This window comes from Lonchura striata, chromosome 9, assembly GCF_046129695.1.
Source record: "Lonchura striata isolate bLonStr1 chromosome 9, bLonStr1.mat, whole genome shotgun sequence".
Taxonomy (NCBI): domain Eukaryota; kingdom Metazoa; phylum Chordata; class Aves; order Passeriformes; family Estrildidae; genus Lonchura; species Lonchura striata.
The window spans coordinates 7596143-7624097 of NC_134611.1; the positions used below are offsets into that span (position 1 = coordinate 7596143).

The 27955-nt window shown below is 43.9% G+C and overlaps 3 protein-coding genes across 7 annotated transcripts; all 3 read left to right on the forward strand.

The window, feature by feature from the left end:
* The first annotated feature begins 344 nt into the window (after window positions 1-344).
* LOC144246737 (CARD- and ANK-domain containing inflammasome adapter protein-like) lies at window positions 345-2612 on the forward strand. The gene has a single exon (XM_077785239.1). It carries the CDS (start codon window positions 345-347, stop codon window positions 2610-2612), a length of 2268 nt encoding a protein of 755 aa, XP_077641365.1.
* Window positions 2613-5254: 2642 nt separating this feature from the next.
* MYSM1 (Myb like, SWIRM and MPN domains 1) lies at window positions 5255-23344 on the forward strand. Of its 5 annotated transcripts, none has more exons than XM_021542256.2 (20): window positions 5255-5376; window positions 7228-7303; window positions 7497-7567; window positions 7836-7913; window positions 8041-8067; window positions 8573-8651; window positions 9107-9205; window positions 9827-10581; window positions 11389-11519; window positions 12343-12446; window positions 13319-13396; window positions 14412-14500; window positions 14820-14874; window positions 14953-15003; window positions 15833-15907; window positions 16927-17115; window positions 17276-17408; window positions 19178-19283; window positions 19401-19458; window positions 20256-23344. In XM_021542256.2, exons 1-20 carry the CDS (start codon window positions 5321-5323, stop codon window positions 20394-20396), a joined length of 2451 nt encoding a protein of 816 aa, XP_021397931.2. In that variant the 5' UTR covers window positions 5255-5320; the 3' UTR covers window positions 20397-23344. The 5 variants fall into 5 exon arrangements, with proteins under 5 accessions (XP_021397931.2, XP_077641455.1, XP_077641453.1 ...); XM_077785329.1 differs by having other exon boundaries at window positions 19404-19458; XM_077785327.1 differs by having other exon boundaries at window positions 19178-19458.
* Window positions 23345-25789: 2445 nt separating this feature from the next.
* TACSTD2 (tumor associated calcium signal transducer 2) lies at window positions 25790-26820 on the forward strand. Its single transcript, XM_021542916.3, has one exon. The coding sequence runs from the start codon at window positions 25891-25893 to the stop codon at window positions 26818-26820; it is 930 nt and encodes a 309-aa protein (XP_021398591.2). The 5' UTR covers window positions 25790-25890.
* Window positions 26821-27955: the final 1135 nt, after the last annotated feature.

Consider the following 27955-nt stretch of genomic DNA (forward strand, 5'->3'; position numbering starts at 1 on the left):
CTTCTATTCAAACATCAGATTCACAAAAGCATTTTTTTTAATCCCTAATTATGAATTAAAAATCTGGAAGAAGACTTCCAAGTGAAATATCTTTACATATCACGAACTTTTGTTTTGTTATTAAGCTGTACTCGTTGCTAAGGAAGAACAGAGAAGATCAAAGGACTTCTAACAACCAGAAACTCAAAGGTGAGGGAGTTTTGATTTCTTTAAAGATTTATCACTGATCTACAATGGTTGTTAGTTCATAGTTCTATGAAAAGACTGAAATTATGTGAACCTGCTTTGCTGTTTCCTATTTATTTCTGTCAAACAATACCTCAATTCACTTTTGGATTAGCAACATGATCATGAATTCAAGCAGCCTGTTTACAAATCCATATGCAATTGAAGTCCTAAGGACTAAAAAAGAAGAACTTGTACAAGGTATAAATGACCCAGACCAGCTCCTGCACTGGCTGATAGAAAATGGTATTTTTACCCCAGAGAAAAAGCTGGTCCTGAGTTTCTACAGGACACGAACAGCAAAGAACTCTCGGGTTTTAGACATACTCATTTCTCAAGGTGAAAGAGCCTGCAGGCTCTTTTTTTATCCATGTTTAAAGCAAGTGGAGCCAAAACTTTACAGCAAGATAAGAAAATACGTCAGTGAAGTAAATGAAAGCATTGGAGATGCCAGAAGACAGCTGGTTGGGTATTTACTTGAAAAAGATAAAGTCTGGTTTGAAAATAGCAGCAACCAGCACGAAGGGGAAAAAGACAGACCTGGGGGAAGAAAGCACCAAGAGGCTATTAAGAAGAAAGGAAAAGTAACTCCACTTTCAAGGGCAACAAAGCCTAGGAAAGATCCTGGTGCTGTCGACATCTTTGCTGCAGTAGCTAAAGGCTCCCTTCCTGAGTTAGAGAAAACACTGAAGGAGAATGATCTCAATGTGCTAAACCCCTCCAGAGAAACACTTCTGCATGTTGCAGCTGCTCATGGCCATCTATCCATCATGGCCTATTTGCTCAGCAAAGGTGCAAGGACAGGTGTGAAGGACAGGAAAGGGAGAACAGCCCTGCACAGGGCTGCTGAGAAAGGCCATGGAGGTGCAGTCAAGCTGCTCCTCCAAGGTGGTGCTTCCTTGCACACTCTGGATAAGGAAGGCAAGACACCCCTTCACTGGGCTGCAGAGAATAACCACAGCCACATACTGAGGATGCTCCTGAAAGAAGAGGCAAGGAGCTGCAGGAATCAGCACAGCTTTTTGCACATGGCAGCTCTTAGAGATGACAGCAGCCTGGCCAAAATGCTTCTAGAGGCTGGTGCCTCCACTGAAGGAAAGGATGAGAGAGGACAGACTGCTCTCAGTTATGCTGTTTCTCAGGGATCTGAAAACACTGCAAAAGTACTTCTAGAAGCTGGAGCCACTGTTGATTCCAACGCGGTTGAAAGAGCCTTCAATAGTGACCACCCATCCATCTTCAAAATACTCCTGGAAAATTCTAAAGATTTGTCTGCTGACATAATGGAGTTAGCTCTTTTTAGAGCTGTACAGAAAAATCAGCACAGTGTTGTAGCAGCTTTAATTGACAGAGGCACGGATATCAATGCCCACAACGAAAAGCATTACACTCCTTTGCTGCTGGCCTGTGAAATGGGCCAAGTGGAGTCAGCAGAAGTTCTAATGGAGAAAGGAGCAAACTTGGGAATAAGGACTCCTGCTGCAGACACAGCTTTGCACTTGGCAGTGCAGGCTGGGGCTGCTACCATCGCAGGTCTGCTCCTGAGCAAGGGGATGGACACCAACCTCAGGAACCAAGCTGAGGAAACCCCGCTCCACTTTGCTGCCCTCCACAATCACGGAGCACTCGTTGGCCTTTTAGTCGGTGCTGGGGCCAGAGTTAATGCTGTCACTAAGGACTTTGCTACTCCCCTGCACGTGGCAAGTCAGAGAGGTCACACCGATGTTGCCCGACAGCTGCTGCACCACAAAGCTCCTGTTAATGCTCAGGACAAGCAGGCAAAGTCCCCTTTACATTTGGCTGCTGAGCAGGGACACCAAACACTGGCAGAGATGCTCCTGAAGGCCCGAGCTGACCCCAATGCACAGGACAAGGAGAAAAAGACTCCTCTGCACGCTGCAGCTCTGAGGGGACACCTCGGCATCGTGGAAATGCTGTTGGCTAAGAAAGGGAGAGCTGGAGCTAAGGACATGGATGGATGCACCCCGCTGCACTATGCCACCATGAAAGGAAACATAGACATCTTAAAAATCCTCCTGGCCTCGGGGAAAAATAAAAACATCAACGACAGAAACGTCTGGAGGAAGACAGCCCTGCATCTTGCAGCGGAGTATGGACATGGAGAGTTGATAAATCTCCTCCTGAGCCACGGGGCTGCCATCAACGCCTCGGACAGCAGCAGGGACACCGCCCTGCACTGCGCCTGCAGGGCCGGGCACCTCGGCGCTGTCAGTGCCCTCCTCGGCTGGGCACGAGGGGAAAAAGCAAATTTACTGGCTCTCAACAGCCTCAGAAAGACTCCACTGCAAGTAGCAGAGTTTAATAAAACAGAAAACCAGGCTCGAATTTTAACACTGCTGAGAAAGAAAATGTTAATAACAAAATGAAGATGTAAAGCAAAAAAACTTTACATTTAAGTGCAGAATTCTCTTTAATGTAATTTGGATAGTCCTAATGTGGAATATGATTGAGAATTATGCTTGAGCTGGCAGAATTAAGTTAGCAAAGGTGATCTTGGGAAAAAAGAATCTTAAAAACACTGTTAAACTTTTAAATACTGATTAGTAAACTTTTAAATTCTGCTTCTCTCATGAATCACATATTTGGAACCTATTTAAAATTCTCTAACCTTAAATACGTTGTATTTGACCTCATCTAGTATAAATCAAGATAAAGATAGAAAATATATTTTCATATATCTGTGAATATTAACTTGTATAGATAGCTTAGTTAGGCATTGTTTGGCAAAATTACAAGTTTAAAAAACATATATTATGAGTAGGAAGATGTCTGTATATCCTCGAGGTACTCCTGAGACTACAACAATTATTAACAATCTTTTTCTTTCTATCATTTGTCATACCATTATCTAGATTTTGCATTTTTAAATAGAGAAAACAAAAACCACCACATTTGCCATTTATTAACTTTGCTTTCATTGCAGCACAAAGATAAAATATGTAGAATAAAAAGGTTGCAATAGAGTTTCTTGGTTCAAAATATTTGTATTGAGACAACACAAATATAAATAGAAACACTTTCTGAATCAACAGAAAGTTCGCTGGCGTTATTTCCCTAATAATGATAATCAACCCTTACACTTTCCTTCAGATCACAAGCCACGTTACCACAAATGCCCAAACATCTTTTGAGAAACGAAACACGGATTTAAGAGTGCATGAGACTAAAACTGACTTTTTTACCAATAAAACAACACTTTAACCTGACCTTTGCAATGCCTGGTGAAGGAACAAACATGGCCACAAACTTGTAGGACATAGGGGCACACAGCCTGCGTGGGCTCAGAGGATCACAGAACCATTTAAGATAGAAAAGGTCTCCAAGATCATCGAGTCCAACCTGTGACCAAGCACTACCTTGTCAATCAGAGCATTAAACAACTCCAGGGATGGGGACCCTATCCTAACTTGGGCAGGGTGTTCTAATGTTTAATCACCTCTTCCGTGAAGAATTTTTTGCTAATATCCAATCTAAACTCCCCTGGTGCAACCTGGGGTGGTTCCTTCTTGTTCTGTCCCTTGTTCCCTGGGAGCTGAGCTCGACCTCCCCTACCCAGCTCACCCTCCTGACAGGGATCTGTGGAGAGAAAAAAGGTCCTCCCAAAGTCTCCTTCTCTCCATCCATCCTGAACCCCCGAGCCACTCCTCACTCTTGTGCTGAGGCCCTTTCCCAGCTCTGGACACCTCCAGCCCCTCCTCGTCCTTCTCGCAGTGAGGGCCCAGACCCGCACACATCTCCAAGGGTGCCCCTCACCGGTGTGTGCTCCAGCCTCCCATCGCTGCCTCACGCCGCGCCTGTCACCCCTTTCCCTTTCGCTGCCAGCCCAGCCATGTCCCCTCAGCTCTCAGCCATGTCCCCTAGTCCGGCTGTGACCCCTTCGTCCAGCCATGGTCCCTCAGCTTTCAGCCATGGCCCCTCAGTCCGGCTGTGGTCCCTCAGTCCGGCCATGGTCCCTCAGCTCTCAGCCATGTCCACTCAGTCTGGCCATGTCCCCTGGTCCGGCCATGTCCCCTCAGTCTGGCCGCGTCTCCTCAGCGCCTCACCATGTCCCCTCAGTCCGGCTGTGACCCCTCCGTCCGGCCATGTCCCCTCAGTCCGGCTGTGACCCCTCCGTCCGGCTATGGTCCCTCAGCTCTCAGCCATGTCCACTCAGTCTGGCCATGTCCCCTGGTCCGGCCATGTCCCCTCAGTCTGGCCGCGTCTCCTCAGCGCCTCACCATGTCCCCTCAGTCCGGCTGTGACCCCTCCGTCCGGCCATGTCCCCTCAGTCCGGCTGTGACCCCTCCGTCCGGCTATGGTCCCTCAGCTCTCAGCCATGTCCACTCAGTCCGGCTGTGACCCCTCAGTCCAGCCATGGTCCCTCAGCTCTCAGCCATGTCCACTCAGTCCGGCCATGTGCTCTAAGTTCCCGGCCATGTCCCATCAGTCTGTCCATGTCCCCTCAGTCCGGCCATGTCCCGCCAGTTCCCGGCCATGTCCCTCAGTTCTCGGCCATGTCCCCTCAGTCCGGCCACGCCCTCTCAGTTCTCGCCATGGCCCATCAGTCTGTCAATGTCCCCTCAGTCCGGCCATATCCCCTCAGTTCGGCCGTGTCCCCTCAGTCCATCCACGTCCCGCCAGTTTCCGGCCGCGTCCCCTCAGTCCGGCCATGTCCCCTCAGTCCGGCCATGTCCCCTCAGTCCGGCCATGTCCCTCAGTTCTCGGCCATGTCCCCTCAGTCCGGCCATGTCCCTCAGTTCTCGGCCATGTCCCCTCAGTCCGGCCATATCCCCTCAGTCCGGCCATGTCCCCTCAGTCCGGCCATGCCCTCTCAGTTCTCGCCATGGCCCATCAGTCTGTCAATGTCCCCTCAGTCCGGCCATATCCCCTCAGTCCGGCCATGTCCCCTCAGTCCGGCCGTGTCCCCTCAGTCCATCCACGTCCCGCCAGTTTCCGCCCGCGTCCCCTCCCGGCCCGCCCGCGTCCCCTCAGCTCTCCGCCCACCCCGGCGCCATCTCCGCCCCCGCGTCCCGGGGCGCAGCTCCCGCCCCTCTCCGCGCCCGCCCCTTCCCGCGGCAGCGCCGGGCCCGCTGTCATGGCGGCGGAGGAGCCCGAGGTGGACATCGAGGGGGACGCTGCGGCCGCGCCGGGGTGAGTGGTGGCCGCGAGGGGCTGGCTGCGCTCGGCCGGCGCGCCCCGTGCCCGCGGCGGCGGGTCCGCGAGGGGACAGCCCCTCCTGAGGGAGCGGCCCGGGCCGGGCGCTCCCCGCGCTCCCGGAGGGACCGTGGGGTGTCACGGAGGGCCCGCGGAGAGGGGCAGCGCCGGGCGGGGCACTGCGGACGGGGCTGTGGTAGCGCTGGTGAGAGGAGAACGAGGAACCGCCGTCATGGGATCCCCCCAGAGCCCGGAACTGCGCTGCGAGGCTGCTGGGAGAATCCTTAAAATACCCCCGGGGAAGGTGCTGGGTTGTGTAACTGCGTTAGCCAAGGAGGTTCGGGAAGCTGAACGCCCGGGGATGCAGAACACCGCTTCATAGAATCATGGAATGTTAAGGATTGGAAGGGACCTTGAAGATCCTTTAATCCCAACCCCCCTGCCATGAACAGGGATATCTCCCACTAGAGCAGGTTGCTCAAGGCTTTATTCAGCCTGGCTTTGAACGCTGCCAGGGCTGGGGCATCCACAGTCTCCCTGGGTAACCTGTAGGGCGTCACCATCCTCAAGAATTTCTTCCTAATATCTAATCTAATTTTTCCTTGTCTCAGTTTGTACCCATTTGTCCTTGTCCTATCACTACAGTTCCTGCAAAGAGTCCTGTCCAGCTTCCCTATAGCCCTTGCACATAGTGGAAGTTTTTATCAGGTCTCTACACAACCTTCTCTTCTCCAGGCTGAGCAGCCCCAGCTTTCTCAGCCTGGCTTTGTAGAGGAGGTGCTCCTCTTATTAAGATTGTGGCCTCCTCTGGACTTCATCACTTTCATGGCCACCTTATGTTGGGGACGCCAGAGTTGGATGCAGCACCTCACTCCAGGTGAGGTCTCACCAGAGTAAAGTCCTGCTGGCTGTGCTGTTTTGATGCAGCCCAACATTCCACTGGCTTTCTGGGCTTCAGCAAATTCACAAATAAGGGATGCTGAAGTGAGTAGGCAGTGACTGCAGTGCCTCAAATCGAGCACTTGCGGGTGCAGGGAGAGGTTTGTAGCAGAGACACTGCCCTCAAATAGCCCCTGGCACTGCTGCAGACAGGCTGCTGGCAAAGGGGGCTCTTGATCCCACCCTCTCCTGGGTATGCTCAAAAAGAAGCTGAAATTATTGATCTTTGGACATGGAGACTCATCCTTATCCTTTATCCTATAAAGAGATGTTTGAACCCCTGCAGAGAACAGTTCAGAGCAGTAGGTGAGTTTAATTTAGTAGTGCTGCAGGGAATAGAGGGCTAATTAGTCTTTAGACAAGACTGAATGTTCTGGAATTAAAGATTTTTGAAAACAAGTAATTACACAAATTCCTGAGGAGATCTTACACTGCATGAAAATAAAAGGAAGTTGGTCAATGATGTTAATCAGTGACAGATCTCTAATTAGTAGTTATTTACAGAAAAGATTAAATATAAACTGGGTGAAATCTGTATGAGTACGAGTTTAAATACTGGGAGGAAACTCTTCCCTGTAAGGATGGTGAGCCCTAGCCAGGTTGGACAGGGCTTGGAGCAACCTGGTTTGGTGGGAGATGTCCCTGTCCATGGCAGAGGGTTGGAATGAAATGATCTTCCAACCAAACCATTCCTGGATTTTATTCAATGGTTCTAACAACCCTGTATGACAGGATTCTATTAAACCTTGTGCAAGTAGGTCTCCTCAGCAGGAAAAGCAGTTTGCCTTTACAAGAAAATGCTTTCACCTTATCGGGGGTGAGTTGTAGAAATGTTAAGTGGAGATAATACAACTCAGTGACATTAAATATTAAAAATACAATGGTTCGGAACACTGGAATCTCTTTCAGAGATCATGAAAACACAGCATCAAGCCTGCTGCAGGATCCCTATCTTGATTCATCTTGGAGAACTGGCAACAGTCTTGTAAGTATTTTTTAAATCAAAGCTGCTTGTAGCAAGGTTATCAGAGCTTCTGTGTTCTCTCTTCCCTCCATGTACATGCTCTTTTAGGTTTTTAACCAGTGCTTCTTCCTTACTTTTACAAACTATTTCTTCTCAGTACTCAAGTACAGTGTGACAGAATTCAGATATTAAAATGTGTTTTTGTTGTTCGCAGCCCTGGACATTGGACAGCAGCATTAGTGAAGAAAACAGGGCTGTCATTGAGAAGATGTTGCTGGAGGAAGAGTATCCTTTTGCTGATTTGGTTTTATGTTTTCCTTTAGAATGCTAAGAAGCCTCCTATTTCCAAAAGAACTGGACAAATCTTTCCCTGTTAAGGTGACTGAAGCCCTGCAAACTTCTAGGTAGATTGCAGAAATCCTGCTGTAGAAACTGCAGTATTTGTTTCTACAGCTGGGTAATTCTGAAGCAGTGTAATTTATCTGATTGTTAAAACATCTCACATATACAAATATCTCTGATGCTTTGGAAATTTACTTAATTACTATTTCAGATATTATTTATCTAATAAATCACTTTCTGAAAAAATATGGCTCAACCAAAAGGAAGTGGAGAAAAGATCTGTGAAAAGGTAAGATCTGTCTGGGAAAAATTCCTAGCTGACTAGAAGCGAAAAGTCCTTCTAAAATCCTTCTTATTTGCTGGATATGCACCAGCAGCACAATTACTCATTTTTATTTTCACTCTTGCATTTGCAGCCCACATAAGAAAACTGGAAAAGTCATGTATGTACATTTTAACAATTGAATTTGATTTTTAAATATGGTGTCTGACTTTAAGTTACCAGATACTATTTTTTAAAATTAAAATTTGTTTTGTTTGGCTGTAAAAAATATGAGACCTTTCAACAGGAAGAAATATTGTTGTGTGTAACAAGAGGCTAGAGTAAACCATGTTTTGGGCAGTTTTTTGGTAGCACAGTGGTCTTTATGATAAAAATTTATTAATTCTAGTTGCCTTTTTACTTGAGCTTTTCTGATACCTGCTTTGATGTATTTCTGTGCCGTTGGTCATTGATGAATATTGAATTGCCTTGACACGTCCATCATGATGGAGGAATTGATGTGATTCTCAGTATTTTATTTATGAGTCACATTCATGTTTAGAGCAATACTTTGAGTTTTGCCAAAGATGGGGAGTAGTCCTCTTGTCAGAGGGTGCCTTGAGTGACTGGGATTGGAGAATATCTGGATTTGGGAAAGCACTGATTTCTGCTTCCTGCATTCCCAGGGTGCGTTCACCTACAAAATCACCTGGCTGCTCCTTGAAGTGGACATCAGAGGAAAAAGAGCTGTTTGAACAAGGACTGGTGAGATTGTTTATACATATATATATATATATATATATTATACTTTAAATTTAATTAATGAGTTTATCTTGAACAGTAAAGTAGTTGACATGAATAAGCGTGTTGTATAATCACAATGCTGCATTAACTATGAGAAATGTAGTGTGTTCTGAAGGCAGATCAGGTAATAAAGTAAAATCCTTTACTGTTATAAGGTCTGCAGAGATTATATGGTTGTGCCAATCATAAAAGGGTTTGCTTTGCCAGGCACAAGGATTCCTTGGAATAGAAGGCAGCAGGGTGCCTGAAATGGGTAAAGAAGATCCTTCAGTTAAGAATAACAAGAATTCTTCCTGCTGGAAGCAGTTCCAATTGTGCATTTTAATGAATAATGAGGTTTTGAATAATTTGACACATGCAGTGCCATGTCTGGGATGTCAGAGTTGCGGTCACTTCCATGTGCTTTGTTGTTTCAGGTGAAATTTGGCCGCAGGTGGACAAAAATTGCCAAATTGATCAGCACTCGAACGGTTCTGCAAGTCAAGAGCTATGCTCGGCAGTACTTCAGGAACAAGGTAAGTGGAGCATCCCTGGAGCTGGCAAAAAGGTGTTTGCCGTTGGGTAGCTTGGTTTTAATCTGTCTTTTCAGGATACTGTCAAGGCAGGTACTTTAATAATTTAATAATTTAATAATGAATCAATTTAATAAGGATTAATTAATAATTAATCATTAATCAGAAGTGGAATATTGTTATTTGCAGATTTAAATGTGAAGTCAGACCTGATTTCAAATTCTTGAGTGACCATTGTTTTTATTGCTGGTATAACTAAACAATAAATGCAGTATAATTGTGTCCCTTGCACTGTTGGTTGTTAGTCTGAAAATACTGATTTTCTACTACAACAGCTCCTTCTGCTTTGTGCTGTAGTTTAAGCTACAGCCTCATTTGAGATTTCATGGGCTTTAAGAAATTTCTAGGGCTTTTTGACTGGAAATACGTGTCAATTTATACTTGGCCTCAAGTATATTTATAATGCTGTGTAAAAGTTAGTTGCAATGGATTAAAGTAAATTAAAATTTAAATTGAAGAAGAAACACTTCAGAATATCTGCTGTTCAAATAAAACAGTCCTGATTATTTGGAAGGCAGATGGTTTTGGTTCACTTTTTCCCTCCTAAATGTGTTTTTTCCTGAGGCAAAAAATGGTGATTCAGAAAAAGAAGAGCAAAGTCAGGGTGGGAGCAGCCTTCCCACAGAAGATGGGACAAGGGTGGAAGCTGGAAACTTGAGAGGCCGTGCAGACCCCAACCTGAACGCAGTGAAAATTGAGAAGTTGTCAGATGATGAGGAAGTGGATATAACTGATGACATGGATGAACTACTCACTCCTGCCTTCCAGCAAGAAACAGGAAAATCTGAATTATCTGTTATCCCAAAAAGTCCAGCTGAAGAACCAAAAGCAGTGGAACAAGGTTTTTCATCTGCTGGTCACAGTTCTGTGACTGCTTTGCCTAAAGAAGATCCTCAGCACACCAGGCCAGAGAGAGTGGATGCGTTGATATTTCCTGCTGTGGCAGCAACATGTTCCCAGCACTTGAATGGGGATAAATCTGTGAATTTGGTTTACCAGCAGTACAACAATTTTGTTGAGAAAGCTGAACGAGGTGGACCAGTCACATGTCAGGGGACTGCACAAGGAACTGATCAGGAGCTCAGTGAGGAGCAAAGAGACCTGGCTGATAATGGGTTGCTTTTTCCTTCTCCCTGCCAAGTGGATGAAGATCATCAAGAGGAAGCAGAGGAGCTGAAGCCACCTGAACAAGAAGTGGAGGTTGACAGAAGCATCATTCTGGAAGAAGAGAAGCAGGCTATTCCCGAATTCTTTGAAGGGCGCCAGGCCAAAACACCAGAACGTTACTTGAAAATTAGGAATTATATTTTGGATCAGTGGTGAGATGCATTAATTTCTTTTACTGAAATAAGTGATTAAGATGTCCTGGTCTGATGTAGCTAAAACACTACTTAGTACTAATAGTTTACTTCTGAATAGAGTGAAATTAATTGTATGGTAGCTTGCCAGTGAAGAGCATTCATTATTAATGCTTCTTTTGCATCTTCCTGATTTTTTCCCTGGCATTCTGGAAGCTGAGCAATGAAAATACTTTGAAGCATTAAGAAAATAAATGTTCTGTACCAGAACAGGCTGCATTTATTTTGGCTGTGCTATTTTCTTGCCATTTTTGCCATCCTCTGCATAAGAATGGTTTTAACAAATGGTTCCTTAAAATCACCAATGGCATTAATTCCATAGCCCTGCCTTTAAGAAAGGCAGCAAGAAGTGCTAGAGCAAATAATGCCAAAGGAATGCCTCAAATTAAGAATCAACTTGGAGTGGTGCTTGGACACTTAATTCTTTTATATTCCATCTGCAAAGGATTGGTGTAAGGAAACACAGTGACTTGTGGTAGGAGGCTCAGGATAACTTGGTTGCCAGTTTTGTTTTGTGCTTGCTTTGAAGTATAAAGAATTACTGAGTTTAACTCTGTCCTCATTCAGTTATCTTGTGCTCTGAGAGCTTCTAGGTGCAAAGAGAGACTAAAATTCCATTTGACACCAGAGAAGTGTTGAACTGAGAAGATTCATTATCAGTTTAAAGGAAGGGATAAAGGCATAGAGAGTGAAAACAGGACCTTAGTTAAAGTCCCCCAATTCCTTTGTCCCACCATGGTTTGTTCTGCTCTTTGTGCTTTGTTTTAGGGAGAGATGTAAACCCAAATACCTGAACAAGACCTCGGTGCGGCCAGGCCTGAAGAACTGCGGGGATGTGAACTGCATTGGGCGGATCCACACGTACCTGGAGCTGATAGGAGCAATCAACTTTGGCTGTGGTAAAGAGATTTCTGTTAGAATAGTCAATAAAGAGCCTCTTCTGGTGCAGTGCTGAAGGACTGCAGCATTAGGGTGTGCTGCTCACACAGGGGATGCACATTCATCCTTGCTAGGAAGGACTTTCCAAGCAGATTCTTTCATAACCTTGGAAATATAGAGGAGATTGTAACCAATTAACAGGATTAGGAATTTTGAGCTTCCACAAAACCTTCTGTTTTTTCTTTTTGTTTTCCTTTCCTCATGTTTAATCACACACCAGTTGGTGGGATATCTGTTTCGTTTCATGCATTTCTGCGTGTCCTGATACCTGCTGTGTCTGAAATTCTGCCCTCCTTATTAGGCAGAATTCAAGTAATCGTTTCTTTTCCCACACTAAATTATAACTATTTTCTAAATAAACACTGATGCCTTCATCCTCAGGGCTAGTTTTTAAACAATTCAAGTGTTAAAACAGGTTATCTGTTAAAAGTGAATGTGCAGCTGTAACTTGATGTTGGTTTAGAGGCTCTGAGTAAAATTTGGTGCAAAGCTGAATGACAGTCACCTAGGAAAGGAGCAATGTCCCGCAATTACATTTTGTCCAAAGTAAAATTATTAAAAATTAATTAACAAGAAGGAGGTTTTGTTGTTTTAAAAGTGTAATGGGAGAGGGCTACATCACCACTGAGAATTATGACTATCAAGGGATGTCTTTGCTGTGAGGGGTTTGTTTGCTTTCTCCCCGTGCCATTTGTTGTCGTCACTTAGCCGTGTCGTTCCCGTGTGTGTGGCAGTGCTGAGCAGCTCTGCTGACACGGGAATTGTCCCCTGTGTGTCCTGCAGAACAGGCCGTGTACAACCGGCCCCAGCCCGCCGACCGGAGCCGCTGCAGGGAGGGCAAGGACACGGTGGAAGCCTATCAGCTGGCCCAGCGCCTGCAGTCCATGGTACAGCCTGGGGGCAGAGGAGCAGGGGGAAAATCCTCCCAGCTTGCATTTATTTGCAAGCCAGGGCACCTCAGGGAATGTCTCCTCTCACTCAGGTTGCAGTTTCCTTAGGGTGCCCTGTGATTCGGGTGGCAGTCTTGGTACAGGTGTCTCACACCCACTCCCATGTTCACATACTTCACTCCAGCTGTCTTGCAGGCTTTCCCCTGCAGGCTGAACCCCACCTTCCCATAATTTATTAGCCACAAAATAGTGAAGTGCATTGCAGTGTGTGATTTAAGTTGCTTGCATTTCAGCTGTTAAATACAGTAGGTATATGCTATGGCTTCCTGAGAGCCCTATGTACACAATTAAATGCAGCAGTAACTAATTTATAACTGCATGAATTACCAAGGCTTGCCAGAGTTAATTTTTATCTTCACACTTAATGTAGCATTTTTAAGTGCTTCACAGCAAAACAGTTGATGAGAGGAAAACTAAATCAATCCCACTTTAAAAATAATAAATTGAAATGTAAAGAACTAGCATACACTATACGCAAACACACTGAGTTTATGGCTTTGTGTGTTGTTTGAGCATTAATTTAGAGCTGGATATCAGTGCCCTGTTGTTGTCAGGGGTGCTGATATTCCATGGAACACCAACAGACGTTACAGCCTTAAACACCAAAAACTTTCCTGATGATAATTCAGGACAGATTAATTCTACTACTACTACTTAATTCTACAGAAACCCGGGGTGTTCTTTATTTTCTGGGAACATGTTGGAGTGTCAGTTCCTTTCCTGGGGCAGTGACCTTTTGGCTGTCCAGATGAAGGAAATGCAGTTTTTTCAGGGTAAGAGCTTTGACTCATGGTGGTTTCTTGCCTCAGCGCACGAGAAGAAGGCGAGTGCGGGACCCTTGGGGAAACTGGTGTGATGCAAAGGATTTGGAAGGACAGACGTTTGAGGTAACCCTCCTGTGTTTTAACCTTAAACCATCAATTCTTGCTAATTGCTAGCAGGTGCTGTTGCATCAAACAGGCAAGGGAACAGTTGTGTCATAGGGATTTAACCTCCCTTGTGGAAGTGTAATTTGAAAGTACTGCAGCAGCTGGTACATCTCCATGCTGGTAAATACAGCTGCAGTTGGGGTTTGCACAGGGGTTTTATGCCCATAAAACTCGTTGCCTTGTCTTGTAGGAGATTTCATGACCCGTTGCTTTCTGTTAGCTGCCTCTAGGGTAAGGGTAGGAGATGGGAGAATAACATTTAAATGTTATATTTTTCAGTCCCGTATGGTTTCCTTGTGCTCATTATGCAGGTGATAATGAGTTCCTAATATTAATTCTGCTACTAGCAATATCCCCAGTAATACTGTGGTTTATTAAGTGCTTAAAAAATTCATGCAAGATTAAATATTTTATGGGAGAATTGGAAAGAAAATACATATCTGTTCCTACATGTTTCATGTAATTACAAATTACATGAAAAGTGAAGAACTACAGGCATCCAATTTTCCTGTATACCAAGCCTTCTTAATTTTCAACCTTTCAGTAACTGCCTGTAGCAATTACTTCCATAATGGTATCATGCCATCACTGTTTTTGTGTAACTATGGTTTAAACATTTCCTCTAAAATACATATTTGGATAGAAATAAAGGTGGAAAACATTAATCCCTTAGGAGGGGGCATGATAAATTCTGGCTGTGGTTTGTAAGGGCAGATTGTCAGACCTGGATTTACACCTGGTTTGTGATGTGGGCTGTGATTTTACTGAATTTGAGGGATTTGGAGACAGAAAGAATTCTCTTAAAAAAAAAAAAAAGCACCTTGTGGACTGTTGCCTCTATCCTGAGTACTTTTGTAATACACAAATTATATTAGGAGGGCAGGATATCAATAATTTTTTCTGGTTTTGCAATCTGAGCTGAAAAAGCACTTCAGACATTGAAACATTCAATTTTTTTAAAAAATCTTTTTAGCATCTCTCAGCTGAAGAATTAGCAAGAAGGAGAGAGGAAGAAAAACTGAAACCTGCAAAATCTTCTAAAAGTTCAAGACACATCAAAAGGTATTTGATCACATCATGTTCAGACATAGATCTGCTAGAAATGGAACAAATGTCCTGTGTAGTGTCAGGCTGGAGCCATGCACAGCATTAATATGTATCCTGGTCTGAAATAGCAGGGATGCTTTTCAGATGTTCCATGCTGGAATTCAGGAGTGTGGGAAGTGACATTTCTGTATTTGGTGGAAGCCATGCTAATGTGGGATGAGAAAATCCAGTGAAGAAAACAAGGTTATTCCTCCTCTGCCAAGGAGACAGTGGGAAACTTGAAAAGTTTCCTGACTGTCCTACATCTTTAGAGAAATTTTCTTTCATTTTATAGTTCCTTTGATCCCTTTCAGCTGATACCATGCTGTTTGTTCACGGAAGAAAAGCAGGTATGTACCTCTGAGTGAATTACTGAGAAGGCTCCATTGCTTGGGTTACTTTTCTTATTACTGTATTTATCATTTCAGGAACCCTTTCAGGTGAAAGTGTCTTCTGAAGCACTTTTAATAATGGATTTGGTGAGCATTAAGTTTTATCTTTCAAAAAGCTGTGATGTGTATGCTGTGGATTTGGTTCTTTTTTTTAATGAGCAATATAACAAGACCGCGAAAATAAAACAGAGAAGCTGTGGCTGCCCCATCCCTGGAAGTGTTCAAGGCCAGGTTGGATGGAGCTCTGAACAACCTGTTCTAATGGAAGGTGTCCCTGCCCATGACAGTGGGGATGATGAAATAATCATTCAGGTTCCTTTCAACCCAAATCATTTAGTGATTTTTTTTCCAGTCAGACCTAGAAGTGTGAGAATCCAGTATTAAAAAGCCTCTAAAACGAATGGGTTTTTTATTGTGCTTAATATACAACTATTGACCTTCTAGAAAAACTAGTAAGAGCTTTGCTACTTTACTGAGAGCTTTACTACTTAACTACTCTCTGTCATACTTTAAACCTAATTTGCTTAAAGCTACTTTCTGAAACAGACTGCCCTTCTGAAATCTATGGCTTCATTTTCTCCCAGTCTGGGAATTGATTTTGTGTTTGCAAAGCAATGTGTAGGTTTTTTCAAGAACAACAGGCTGTACCAAAATGAGTGAAGTTGTTCAGCACTGCCCAGGCTGCAGTTTTTGAAGCCAACATTGCTTTGTGTATGGAAGTCTTATACCCTTGCACTACATCTGTGCTGTGTATATAATAAGCAAATTTAATCTTTTCTGTTTGCTTTAAATGGAAGTACTGGGTATTTGAGATTCTTGAGTTATCTTGAGCTTTCTTTCTACATATCCTTGAGAAGTCACTGCCTTGTGAGAAATGCCACAGTTTGGACTTTCTGCTTGTTTGATCTCATTCCAGCACTCTCACGTGTCTCTGGCAGAAGTGATTGGGCTGCTCGGTGGAAAGTACTCTGAAGCTGATAAAATTGTGGAAGTAAGTGTTTGTCTTTTCACATTTTCTCTATAATATTAAAACTGAAATTATCATAGTTACAATTTGAATAGATGCAACTTATTTCTAAAAGGCAACTAATTAAATATGTTAAAGTTGAAGTTCATTACTGTAGTCTTGAAATACGAGAGTTAAGCTTACATTCAAGTTTCAGCTGCATCATGAAGAAGATCTGGTAAGCGCCTCTTAAAACTCTATAATTTTTCTACGACTGATTTACAGAATTCACAGAATCACCAGGTTGGAAGAGACTTTCAAGATTATCAAGTCCAACCCATGCCCTAACACAACTGAACCCTGGCACCCAGTGCCACATCCAGTCTTTTTTTAAACACATCCAAGGATGGTGACTTCACCACCTCCCTGGCCAGGCCATTCCAGAACTTTGACTGTTTCTGTGAAAAACTTTTTCCTATTGGTGGATATCCAACCCTTGGTGCAGCTTGAGGCTGTGTCCTCTGGTTCTGTCAGTGCTGCCTGGAGAAAGAGCCCAACCCCAGCTGAGCACAGGCACCTTTCAGGAGTTGTAGAGAGTGATGAAGTCACCCCCGAGTCTCCTTTTCTCCAGGCTGAGCACCCCCCGCTCCATCAGTGGTTCCTCACTGGGTTTGTGTTCCCAGCCCCTCTCCAGCCTCGTTGCCTCCTCTGGATGCACTCGAGTGCCCCAAACTGAGGGGCCAAAACTGGACAGAGCACTCAAGGTGTGGCTTCACCAGTGCCAAGTATAGACCTCCCAACTCCTGCTGGCCACGCTATTCCTGACCCAGGCCAGGAGCCACTGGCCTCCTTGGCCACCAGGGCACACTGCTGGCTCACATTCATTCTGCTGTTGACCAGCACCCCCCAGTCCCTTTCTGCCTGGGCACTGTCCAGCCACACCAACCACAGCCTGTAACATTGCAGGGGGTTATTGTGGCCAAGATGCAGGACTCGGGCACAGCAACCCTCTGCAGCCTGAGGGAGGTTCCTTGCACTGGTGCAGCTGGAGGTTCTTTCCCCAGGTGCGTGCAGCAGAGCCGTGCAGCAGCCTGAGCACAGGCCTGCAGTGCGAGATGGACCCGGTGTCCCAGACCCAGGCCTCGGAGTCGCTGGCGGCCAGGGGCTTCCAGGTGATCGGCTGGTACCACTCGCACCCCGCCTTCGAGCCCAGCCCCTCCATCCGCGACATCGACACGCAGGCCAAGTACCAGGTACGGCACGGGCAGCCAAAACACCCAGCAGCCCCAGAGCCTCCCAGTGTGTCTTACATCAGCTCAGCGGCAATTGACATAAAAGCTGTTCTTCAGGTTTCAGCATCGCTGTTCTGAATAAGACTGGATTTTTGTATGTGGTGTTTTTGGTGTTTTTTAGAGCTATTTCTCCAGGGGTGGTGCCATGTTCATCGGGATGATCATAAGCCCTTACAACAGGAATAATCCTCTTCCCTATTCCCAGATCACCTGTCTGGTCATTAGTGATGAGATCAGTTCTGATGGTTCCTATCGTAAGTACCCCTGTTTAATCCAGTGTCTTAATTCTCCTTTTCTTTTTGAGTGTTAAGGGGAAGATGTCTGGTTTTGAATTTGAGAAATCAGTATTTATGTATTTACATTGGTAATATGAAGGCATTATATAAATGGTGTAATTTACAATGGTAACATGGGCTAGATAAACTCAGGAATTTCACTGAGACACTGTGGGTTTCTGTGCTGTCAGGATAGGAATACATAACTATAAATACGCACAAGATTGATCTTCTGTGTTAGAAGTTCCCACAATTCCTGAAAGAAGTTGAAGGGTTGGGACACAGGTCCCTTTTATTTACATACAGAATCCATGTGAACAGCTTAGAAACTGTTTCCCATGTCTTACTTGGCCTGCATTACAACATTCTGAACAGATTTTCTACTCGAGGAGACAGAAGCAAATAGCAAAGAATTGGCTGCTACAGCGGCCAAAAATCCTTAATTTTTGAGTAATGTGGCATTCGGCAGGTCAGAGGATCAAAGAAATGTGCCAGCTGTCCAGAGGAATACAAGACACAAAAGCTGAAATGGTGCTGGCATCAGCCCCCACCTAAGGGAACAAATCCCTGATTAAAAATACCCTTGGCATTTCATGAAAACAGGATCTCTTCCTTTCTTGAACAGTTAAGGACATAGCACATAAAATTTGCTGTATTGCAAGAAAATCAGATCTTCTGCTCTTTTCCTGACATGGATTTGAGGAAAATTCCCCTGATAACAGTAGATGGTTCTGGTAGCTGCCCATTCTCTCTCCTCCTCCCTCTATTTAGGAAGTCCTGGTTTTTGCATCCACACTCCAAGGTTTCCAGTTCTCTTGGCACAGCTGTAGCTGAGGCCTTGTGAGCCCACAGCTGCCTCTGTTTTTTCCAGTGGAAGCAGACAAGGGAGCCTCACTGCGTGGTCCTGGGCCAGGGGCAGCACTGGCCACATCTGTGCCCCAGTTTCCATTTACCACCCTGAGACTTCTGCACTTTTATCCTCTTTTCCCATACATCCCACCCTTGTGGGGGCAGTTAAAATGCTGACAAACTCTATTGCCCTGAGAAGTAGATATTTTTGTAATCATGTGCGTTTTCTGTCAGAGGATTTTGGATTTCTATTTAGCTCCTTAAATCAAGGTTTTACAAAATGCCATCTACTCTGGCTCTTTGGAAATTATTTACTGAAATGTACAGTCTTTTTCTTTCTCCCTGATTTTTGGTAAATTAATTGTGTCCTGCAAGTAACTTTCTGATGGTTCTTTTAAAATGTTTTCTAGAATTTTCTTCCCCTACCTGCAGTAAACTAGAAGAATTTCTTCATTTCTGAGCAAAATTCCTTTGAAATTGAAAACAATAGTCAGCACTTCAGCATCAGCCCATTCATACTGAAAAACCAAACCTTTTTTATTAATTTAATAACCATATAACTCTTAGACTGCAAAAGTACAACTAAGTTAGAAACACTCAATTAATTTTTTCATTTCTGGGTTTGTTGTAGATTCTGTCTTTCCTTATGGAATGGGAATTGGCAAGGGCAGGGAGCAGAACAGATTTGTTCCTACTCCCACCAGAATTAAATTTGGAATCCAAAACACATCATCCTTTAACCTCCTTAACGTTGTCAAGTAACAGAACTGCAGGCTTCTGCAGTCAGTAATAAATGAGGAGCAGTTATGGGGAAGGAAGGGATTGCACCTAAATTAAACAGGAAAAAAAACAGTGGAGTGTAGCAGAAGCACTGAATAATGATCTTCAATTGATTGCAGGCCTGCCTTACAAATTTGAAATGGAGCAGATGCTGGAGGAGCCACAGTGGGAATTAATATTTGAAAAAACAAGGTGGATAATTGAGAAATACAGATTTTGCCACAGGTTTGTGTCCACTTCTGTCACAAACAGCAGGTTGGAATTTTTATGCATTTATTGTTACTTTCAGTCAAGACACATGGCTGCTTTCTCCAGCACTCCTGTTTGTTTTTCTTCCAACAGCAGCGTCCCCATGGATAAAATTTTTCATAGAGATTCTGACCTGACTTGTTTGCAAAAAGTAAGCTTTCTTCTCTTATTTTTTTTATGTTAGATGTTATTTTAAAATGCAAATCTGTTTCATGTCAGAAGTCACCTGGAATTCCACTTTTACAAATAAGAGATGTAAATTAACAATAATAAGTTATTTTTGTGGCACAGCTAATTTACTTACAACACAGTGAGAATAAATATCCTCCTCTCAGAGAGGTTGGGGGTGTGCAGACACCAAGTTTGACCCTCAGATTGGAGAGGAATTAATGGCAATTAATTACTCAGGTCTCTCCTCAGCATTTTGTGTGCTTTCAGTGTCAAGACCTGCACACGTCTCGAGCAAGTTTGGCCTTCCTGGTCCTTTGTTCCATCAGTAAAATAATTCTGTGCCATGTTTCTCAAAGATAAGTAGGAACTTTAATTTTCCAGTCAGTGTAGTCACTGCTCTGGAGCTCTGACTAATGGCAGCTGTACCATTATTGCACAAACAAGACAGAAACTCTGCCCAAAGCAAAAGACATAAACAGAAAACTTGCACACAGTAATTGCACACATTGATTTTTTTTTTTGTTCCCTCTCAGTTCATCTTTGCTTATAAAGTGTAAATCTAAACTTGAGTTGGTTGAATGCTCTGAAATTTAGTTGTTGGGTAATTGGTTTTAAAGACTTGGGTTTAGATCATCTGTTCCTTTTAAATTTACAATGTACAAACACTTTTTATAGTGTTCATCCTAAATAAATAAATAAAAATCTCTTCGCAGTACTTATCACATAAAAGAGGGAGGAAATGACAATTTAAAACAGATTTCCTTTTCTTTTGCCTAGCTTTTGGAGTGCATGAGGAAGACTTTGGGCAAGGTAACAAACTGCCTCATTGCTGAAGAGTTCTTGACTCAGATAGAAAACTTATTCCTTTCAACATACAAGAGTGAAAAAAATGCTGAAGGAAGTGAGAATGAACATTAACATGAATTGCCAGTGTGATGGCTTTGGAATTTTGATTTCATTTTTTAATTTCTTCCCCTCCTATCCATTATGTCCATTTTTTCAGAATTGTTATCCCTTTTAATAGTGACTGTTAAGAATCCAGTGTCTTCTCATTGTTGTGGTTTAAAAATACTTTGAAAGCTCCTAATGTGTGTGACCTGTGTGCCTGAGGAATGCTTATGCTAATGAGTGCCATGGAGTTAATGATTGAACAGCCTGATGTTTGGGAAGGAGGACACCCTGTCAAGAATGCTGTGCATCAGTCTGCAGTGAGAGCTTGTTCTCTCTCAAGTCTTTCAGTTTGGGAATTTTCTCTAATGATTTATCTGCAAGTTCACCTCTAACTCAGAATGGATTTGTTCCTTTGCTTTAGGGAGTGTAAGCTTGAATGAGTTCACAAAAGGGAAACTTAACTGAAATGAGAGTTTTGTAGCTCAGATTTTCCTGGTGTCCAGTAAGAAGTTTCATCCAGTGGGTAGCAAAATACATCACCCAATTTCTTTTTTTACTGTTATTTTTCATATTACTTTTCCCCGTTGATTCTGATGTTCAAGTAGCTTTGTGGCACATTCTTTGCCATCTTGCTTCTAATACTGGGGAGAAAAAGCTGACGAGTTTCATGACTTCTCAGTAGTGGCTGTGCTTGTTTCCAGTGGAAATGATAACTCCTGTCCTAATACAGGTTACCTCTTTCTGACCTTCCATTCTACAGGGAGGTTTTAGGTTGTTCTCCGGATCATTGTGGTTTGTCCACTTCTAATTGCCACTGTTTCCTGTGGAAACCAGAGCTCCTGACTGATGGCAAACTGAGTGCAACAATCAGAAAAGGGTTTGTGTTTTTGAAGAAAAAAAAAATCCCCAGTTTTATATTCAGAGTCTTCTTATAATGTACAGTTCAATAGAAAAATACTTGTTTATATCAGTTCCTCAGTTATGATTTCATACAGTTATATATTTAGATAAATCAGTCACAGATTGATCTTGATTGAGCAGTTTCTTGATTGCAACTTGGAAATGTTTCATGAGCTGTATCACTGTGAAACTTTTTAAAAAAAAATGTGCTTTAAATGTTGCTTTCTAAATACTAAGGAAACTTGACTTGTCTACAGGTATTACTATTTACATGTTTATCTTGGGCAGAGTTTCTCAGAGAGGTCTAAAATATATTTGAAAGTTTCAAGCAAGACTTGGAGTTTATATCTAGAGGGGAGACAATTTTAAGAAAATGTGTGTGTGTGTGTGTGTGTATATATAGATCTACATAACATAAATGGATTTTTGAGATTTTGTATGTTTCAACTTTTTGTTTGTATAAAGAGTTTGAAAAGCTTTAAAATCATAGAGTTGCATCCCAAGGAGGGAACTCCTTCACGGGAAGTTAATGTTCTATTTTTATCAGGCCTCATGAGTCTGTCACTAAGGGGAAGGAGCAGAACCCAGTCAGGTGAAAATGTGACTCCTTGAAACTCAGTGATTTTCCCACATTTAAGAGCTGTGGAGTCAACAGTACTGGTGGGTGTTGTGTGCTCTGTTCAGATGTGCTGGTGCACAGCTGTAGGTCCCAGTGCTGTGTGTAATTTACCTCTTGGTGTATCCATCTCTCTCTGGCCTCTTGGCTCAGTCTGCATTTACTCTGAACTCTCATCTCTGGGGCTTCCTGACCACCACTATTGCATGGATTCCTGGATTCCTGGCTGAACTACACTCCAGGTGGGAGAGCATTCCTGCTTATCAGTCATGGGTTGCAGTTTTATAGTTTTCTGGAAAATCCCCCAGTGCCAATGTCCTGACAGTTCTAGGTAGAGCTGCTAGAAGAGGATTTTGAATCTCTGTTGTCACAGCACCATGAAGTAGATACTGCTCGTTGTCCACACCCTATTCCCAGCCCTTTAGGGTTGAGTCAGGATTACCCAGGTAGTGCTAACAATGTTCTGGCTGCTTCCCTCTTTAATGACCACTGAGGTAAAGTCACACAGTTGTATTGCTGTATTTAACAGTGGTGTTATTTTTGAGTTACCCAGACTTTTGAAGTGATTTTTCTGAGGATGTGGGGCAGGACTGAGTCTTTGAAATGCACATAAAGGCTCCAGAATTCCAAGTGTTTGTTGCAGGGTGGTGTGGAGGAAATACAATGCTTGTACCATCAGGATCCAGTCTAGCACACAGAATCCTATAGGAATTGGAAAGAGCACAGTTGTGATGCTGAGCAGTGATTTTGTTGACAGGAGGCAGGGTAAGAAAATAAACTATCCTACTTTTCATCATTTAGTTTCACTGAGTGGTTCATGATACAAGTTTGGAAGTTGCATGCTTCCCAGGAAATAAAAATCTGTTTGACTAACATACCAGTTCTACCAAACACATTTTAGGCATGCCATTTTTTTATGAAAAAGCTTTTTTTTCCCCATCCAGACTTTGTTTCAGTGGACCTGTGCAGACTAACCTGATGTTCCTTTCCATAAGACCAGTGTTACACCTTACCAAGTTGTTGCTCAGGACATGAGAAATTGTTGAGGAGTGAGTAATATGATACAATTAAAACTGGAATTCAGGAGGTCAGAAGAGGAAAAGATAAATTAACAAAAAAAACCACAAAATAAACCCAAACAACCCCTGCCAAGATGTCACTTCTGGCACTTATCCCTATGGGCATTTGTTGGCTGAATCATGTTTTGCTCTCCCAGTTACCAGCAGTGCTGCCTCACAGGGATGCACATCTTGTGTTCAAGGGGAGGGAGCATCCCTAATTTTACTTTTTTTGAACTAACCAACTTGCCAAAAACAATTCAGTTGAAATAAATAAAACCAAGTAAAAAGTTACCGCTGTTGCCAATGATATTAATACAGTACTTTATTCCTTTGCTTGCTTCTCTGCTATTTCTGCCTGGTGATAGACAAGAGTCTGCTAATAAAGGCTGTACACGCAATTCGCAGAAAGATGTGTCTGTATTTGTAACAGCGTCTGGAACGAGTGGCAGAGTGAAGCTGGGATCCAGCAGAGGGAGCTTTGTCACAGAGCTCGGAACTCGGAGCAAACCTGTTCCTACGAGCGTGTAAACCTGCGGCCGGCGAGGAGCGCTTCGCTGGGAGGTGCTTGCCTCAGTTTCCCTCAGACGATGATCCGGGGTGCCGGGGGCAGGGATGCTGGGATGTACCCAGTGTTTGGCACACCCGTCACAGTCCTGAACCAGCAGTGAGAGGGGTTTGCAGAGGCACATCCCGAGGTGCCCAAAGATCCCTTTCCATCAGCCACATTCCCCATCCGATCCGAGTGTGCTGGTTCCAGCCCTGGTACCAGATCCCTTCTGCTCACTGCTGGGCAGGGCTGCAGGGGGAAGAGACGCTGTGGAGAGGACAGTGCCCCCCAAAAGGAGAGTATGGCCCAGCAGTGCCCCCCAAAAGGAAGATGTGGCACAGCTGAACACCCCAAGTGTCTGCACAGGGAGGGAGACATCCTGTGGACCCCCGAGGAAGGGAGGGATAAGGACTTCATCCATCCCCACGGGAAGCAGCCAGTGGTGTAACATCCCAGTGAACACTGTAATCATATTTGATGCTGGACAAAGTATTTAATGGCCTAGATAAAAGTATTCAGGTTGTTTAATTGCTGCTTTACATAGACCTACTGCCCTACTTTTACAAGCTTTAGAATTGTGCTGAGAAATTGTTTCCATGGAAGCAGAGATCACTAAAGAAATAATGCACTCTACATTTCCTACAGGATTATTCCTTTTACAGCCTGCTGTTCTAAATAATTAACTCTTGTAGTACTGTTGCAGCTTAGCATGGATTAAAAGAAATAATACTTTTTTTTGTGTCATAGAGGCATTACATTTTTTTAAATAGATATAAATAGTTGGGTATATATAGATATAGTTGGAAAAACTTGTTTTTAAATAAGTCCATTCCTTCCTTATTTACAAAGGGGAAAATCTACCAGTAAAAGAAAAAGTCAATGAAGAAGTGCACTTTTATTTTGAACTGTATTTCACATTTGGCATTTCAATAATGGGAAATAAAATACAGACAAGATTTGAGGAGGTAGGTGATAGTTAAATGGATTTTGACTTTGAAGGAGGGATGTGAAAATTAAAAGAAAAAGGGACATTATTGTAGTGTGGGTAAATTAATGACTTAGAAATGGGAAAAGAGTTGCTAAACTATTACAGAATCCTCAACATGACAAATTGACTTACCTGGCAGTTTTAATAATTGTTTTAACTGTATATCTCAATTATTTTCCAAGAAAGCTAACTGGAGTTATTATTACCTGAAGGAATATCCAGATTGTGTCCTGCTTTGGCAGAGGGTATTTACATGCCATTTCCATGTGGAGCTCTGATTTTACACCTATTCCCTGGCAGGCAGGGTCCTTCCCAGTGTGCTCAGAGCCACGAGTACAGGAGCTGGCAGGCACTGGAAGGAGTGGGGCAGTGCTCAGGTGAGCAGCACACAGGTAGGAGCTGACTGCAAGGCATTGGGAGTGCACACACTGCTCTCTCTGTGGTCATTACTGGTCTCAAAATAATGATTTATAAAGAGTCTGACAGGGTATGACAAATCAGATTAATGGGACTGACTTAATACAAACTGGAAAATCTTTGTCAGCTGCTGCCAAAGTACATGGAAATGGTAATACAGGTTTGTAGATCACTGGGAGACTTGGGAGCCACTGGAGTGTTCTGTGAAAGGCATTACTACACTTCAGATTGAAAAATTGCTTAAGAAATAACAAACAACTTTGTCAGGGTAACATAAGCATGAAAATCACTATTCCTAGTGCTGCCTTAGGATGAGCATGTGCCAAAGGGAAGGTGGAAGAGAAACTTTCCATGCTGGAAAATGAGGTTGCTCTCTGCAGCCATCAACCTGGTCAGCTGTGGTTCCTCTTGAAACAGCAGCTGACCAGGCAGCAACCATCAATCTCCCAAAGGCTTTATTTAATAAAGATATGGAAATAGAAAGTCCATCCATAACTGATAAGAATCTAGATAGTGGAATGATAGAGATGCTGTGCAGTGAAAGACACAGGAACAACCATGATGGAAGTGGAGGAGTAGGATTTCCTGCAGAAGTGGAAGAAACTCCTTCAACAGCCATTTGTATACAGTCCATGCAAAGTCTAAAGAAGGAAAAGGGCCAGCTTCTTGTCTTTAATCCATAACAGAAGCCCATGGCAGGAGCTTGGCTGCTGTCTCTTTCTTCCCTGTTCTTTCCTCATCAAGCAGGAGCGAGGGAGGCAGCTGGAGGCAGGTGCCACTCCCTGAGAAGTAACAGGGAGCTGGGAAGCTGTTGACTGGGATTTGGGAAGGAGATGCCAGTTGTTTTGGAAGAAGAACCTGTTTGGTGGGTCTGAATCAATAAAGGGAGCAGCACGCCAATGTGTAGGAATGAGCAGCCTCCATCAGGAGATTAAAGCTTTGGATGCTGCCTGCTGTCGCTCAGGACTTTATCTGTGCTTTTCTCCTGCACTATGGAGCCTCTGTTTGGGGTTGTGCTGGGTTTGATTCTGGCAGTCGCTTCACCAGCCCACGACAGCTGTACCTGTGTGACCAACAAGTGGGCAGTGTGTGCCCAGGAGGGCCCAGGGAACTGCACCTGCAGGCTGCCAGGTTCAGCTCACCCTGTAGACTGCTCAACCCTGACTTCTAAATGCTTCCTGATGAAGGCAGAAACAACCCCCCTGCAGGAGAAGCGCCTCTGGAGACCTCCCCACGGGGTGTCAGGCATGGATGGCATTTACAGCCCCGACTGTGAGGACAGCGGTGACTTCAAAGCCAGGCAGTGCAATCGGTCCAGCTCCTGCTGGTGCGTGAACAGCGCGGGCGTGCGGAGGACGGAGAAGGGAGGCAGGAGCCTGAGCTGCCGCGAGCTGGTGCGGACAAGGTGGATCTCCATCGAGCTGACACACGAGGGGAGCTCCAGCGCCTTCGGCGTGCCCGACGTGGCACAGTCCCTGAGCCAGCTGTTTGAGAGCAGGTACAAGCTGCACCCCAAGTACATCGCAGCCATCAAGTACGACCCCCCCCTCATCCAAATCCGCCTGGACCAGAACAAGAAACCCAGGGGGGATGTAGACATAGCTGACGTGGCCTATTACTTTGAAAAAGATGTGAAGAATGACTCCGTGTTTCCCTCCGACAGTAAATTAACTGTGTCAGTCAATGGAGATGCTCTGGCTATTGAAAAGCTCTGGATTTACTACGTGGATGAGAAGCCCCCGGAGTTCTGCATGAGGCAGCTGGCAGCTGGCATTAGTGCTGTGGTCACCGTGGTGCTCCTGACTGCTGGCGTTGGCATCGCCGTGCTGCTCGTCCTCAGGTGGCTGCGCACAAAGACATATAAAAAATTTGAGTGCAAAGAAATGAGGGAAATCAAAGCCCCAAGCTCAGAACTGCCCTGAGCTGAAAGAAGAACAGCAACTACAGGAAGATAAGGAAAAAAACAAGGCACAAAGTACAATGAACAGACTCGGTATATGTGATGGATTTGGAGTTTTTTCCTTCCTACAGGAATTTGTACAGCAAATGTTTTAAATTATTCTTGTTTAGTAAGAATAAATTTTTGGCGTATAAATGAATTTGTGAGTCAGTTACCTAAATATTTTAAATGACTCCTGCTTTGGTGGGTAAGAAAACTGTTACAGTTGTCTATTTAACATAACACAGAAGGCTTTCACTCCTGCTGCAGGCCTGGCTCAGATTGCTTAAATACTTAAATACTCTGTGGGGTTCTTGGTGTATCTATTTACTGAAATTAAAACACTTGCCTCAGCATATTTGTGCTATATCCTGCTTTTCTTATGGTAGACTGTTTTAAAATGCAGTTTGTTTTTAGTTCATAGGGGCTTTGAAAAACAAAAGTTTCTGGAACTTTTTTATCAGCAAATAATTTCACTAATATTACTGAATAATCATATAAGATAATGATAAGATACTCTGCAACATCAGAGGCTTTTACAGAGTGATTTGTTAAGAAACATCCCAGGCGTTGGGTCCCCTCCAGGTGCAGAGATTCCCAGTTGCCAGGTTTGTATTCAGGCAGCACAGTGAGCTATTCCCACTTGTGCTCTTTAGTAAGGGTCTGACACTCCTCGTCAGCAAAGATCCCTTGATCCCCATGCAAGTGTAACTTAACCTTGGTGCTCTGCCCACATTCCAACTCTGGTAATAGCTTTCTGTCTACCTAAATTCCCTGGGCAATTTTAATGGGATGAGATATTTTTCAGTGTTGTACAGCTTCACAGAAACACTGCACAATGCTCTGGGACAGGCAGAAAAACAGCTTTATTCCAATTGAGCTATTGGGGGGTGGGGGGAATTTAGGATCAGAGTGTAATTACTGAACTTGGAATTTGGCCAACACACAACTGGACTGCTTTGCTACCTACTCATCTGCTGCATTCCTGGTTTGGAGAGTCATACCCACCGTGAAGGACATTTTAAAGAAAATAATGCTGGTTGTTGAATGTTGGGATATTGTCAGTTCCATTCTCTGTGCTGCATGTGGATGTCTAAGTCCATCACTTTCCTCTGTTT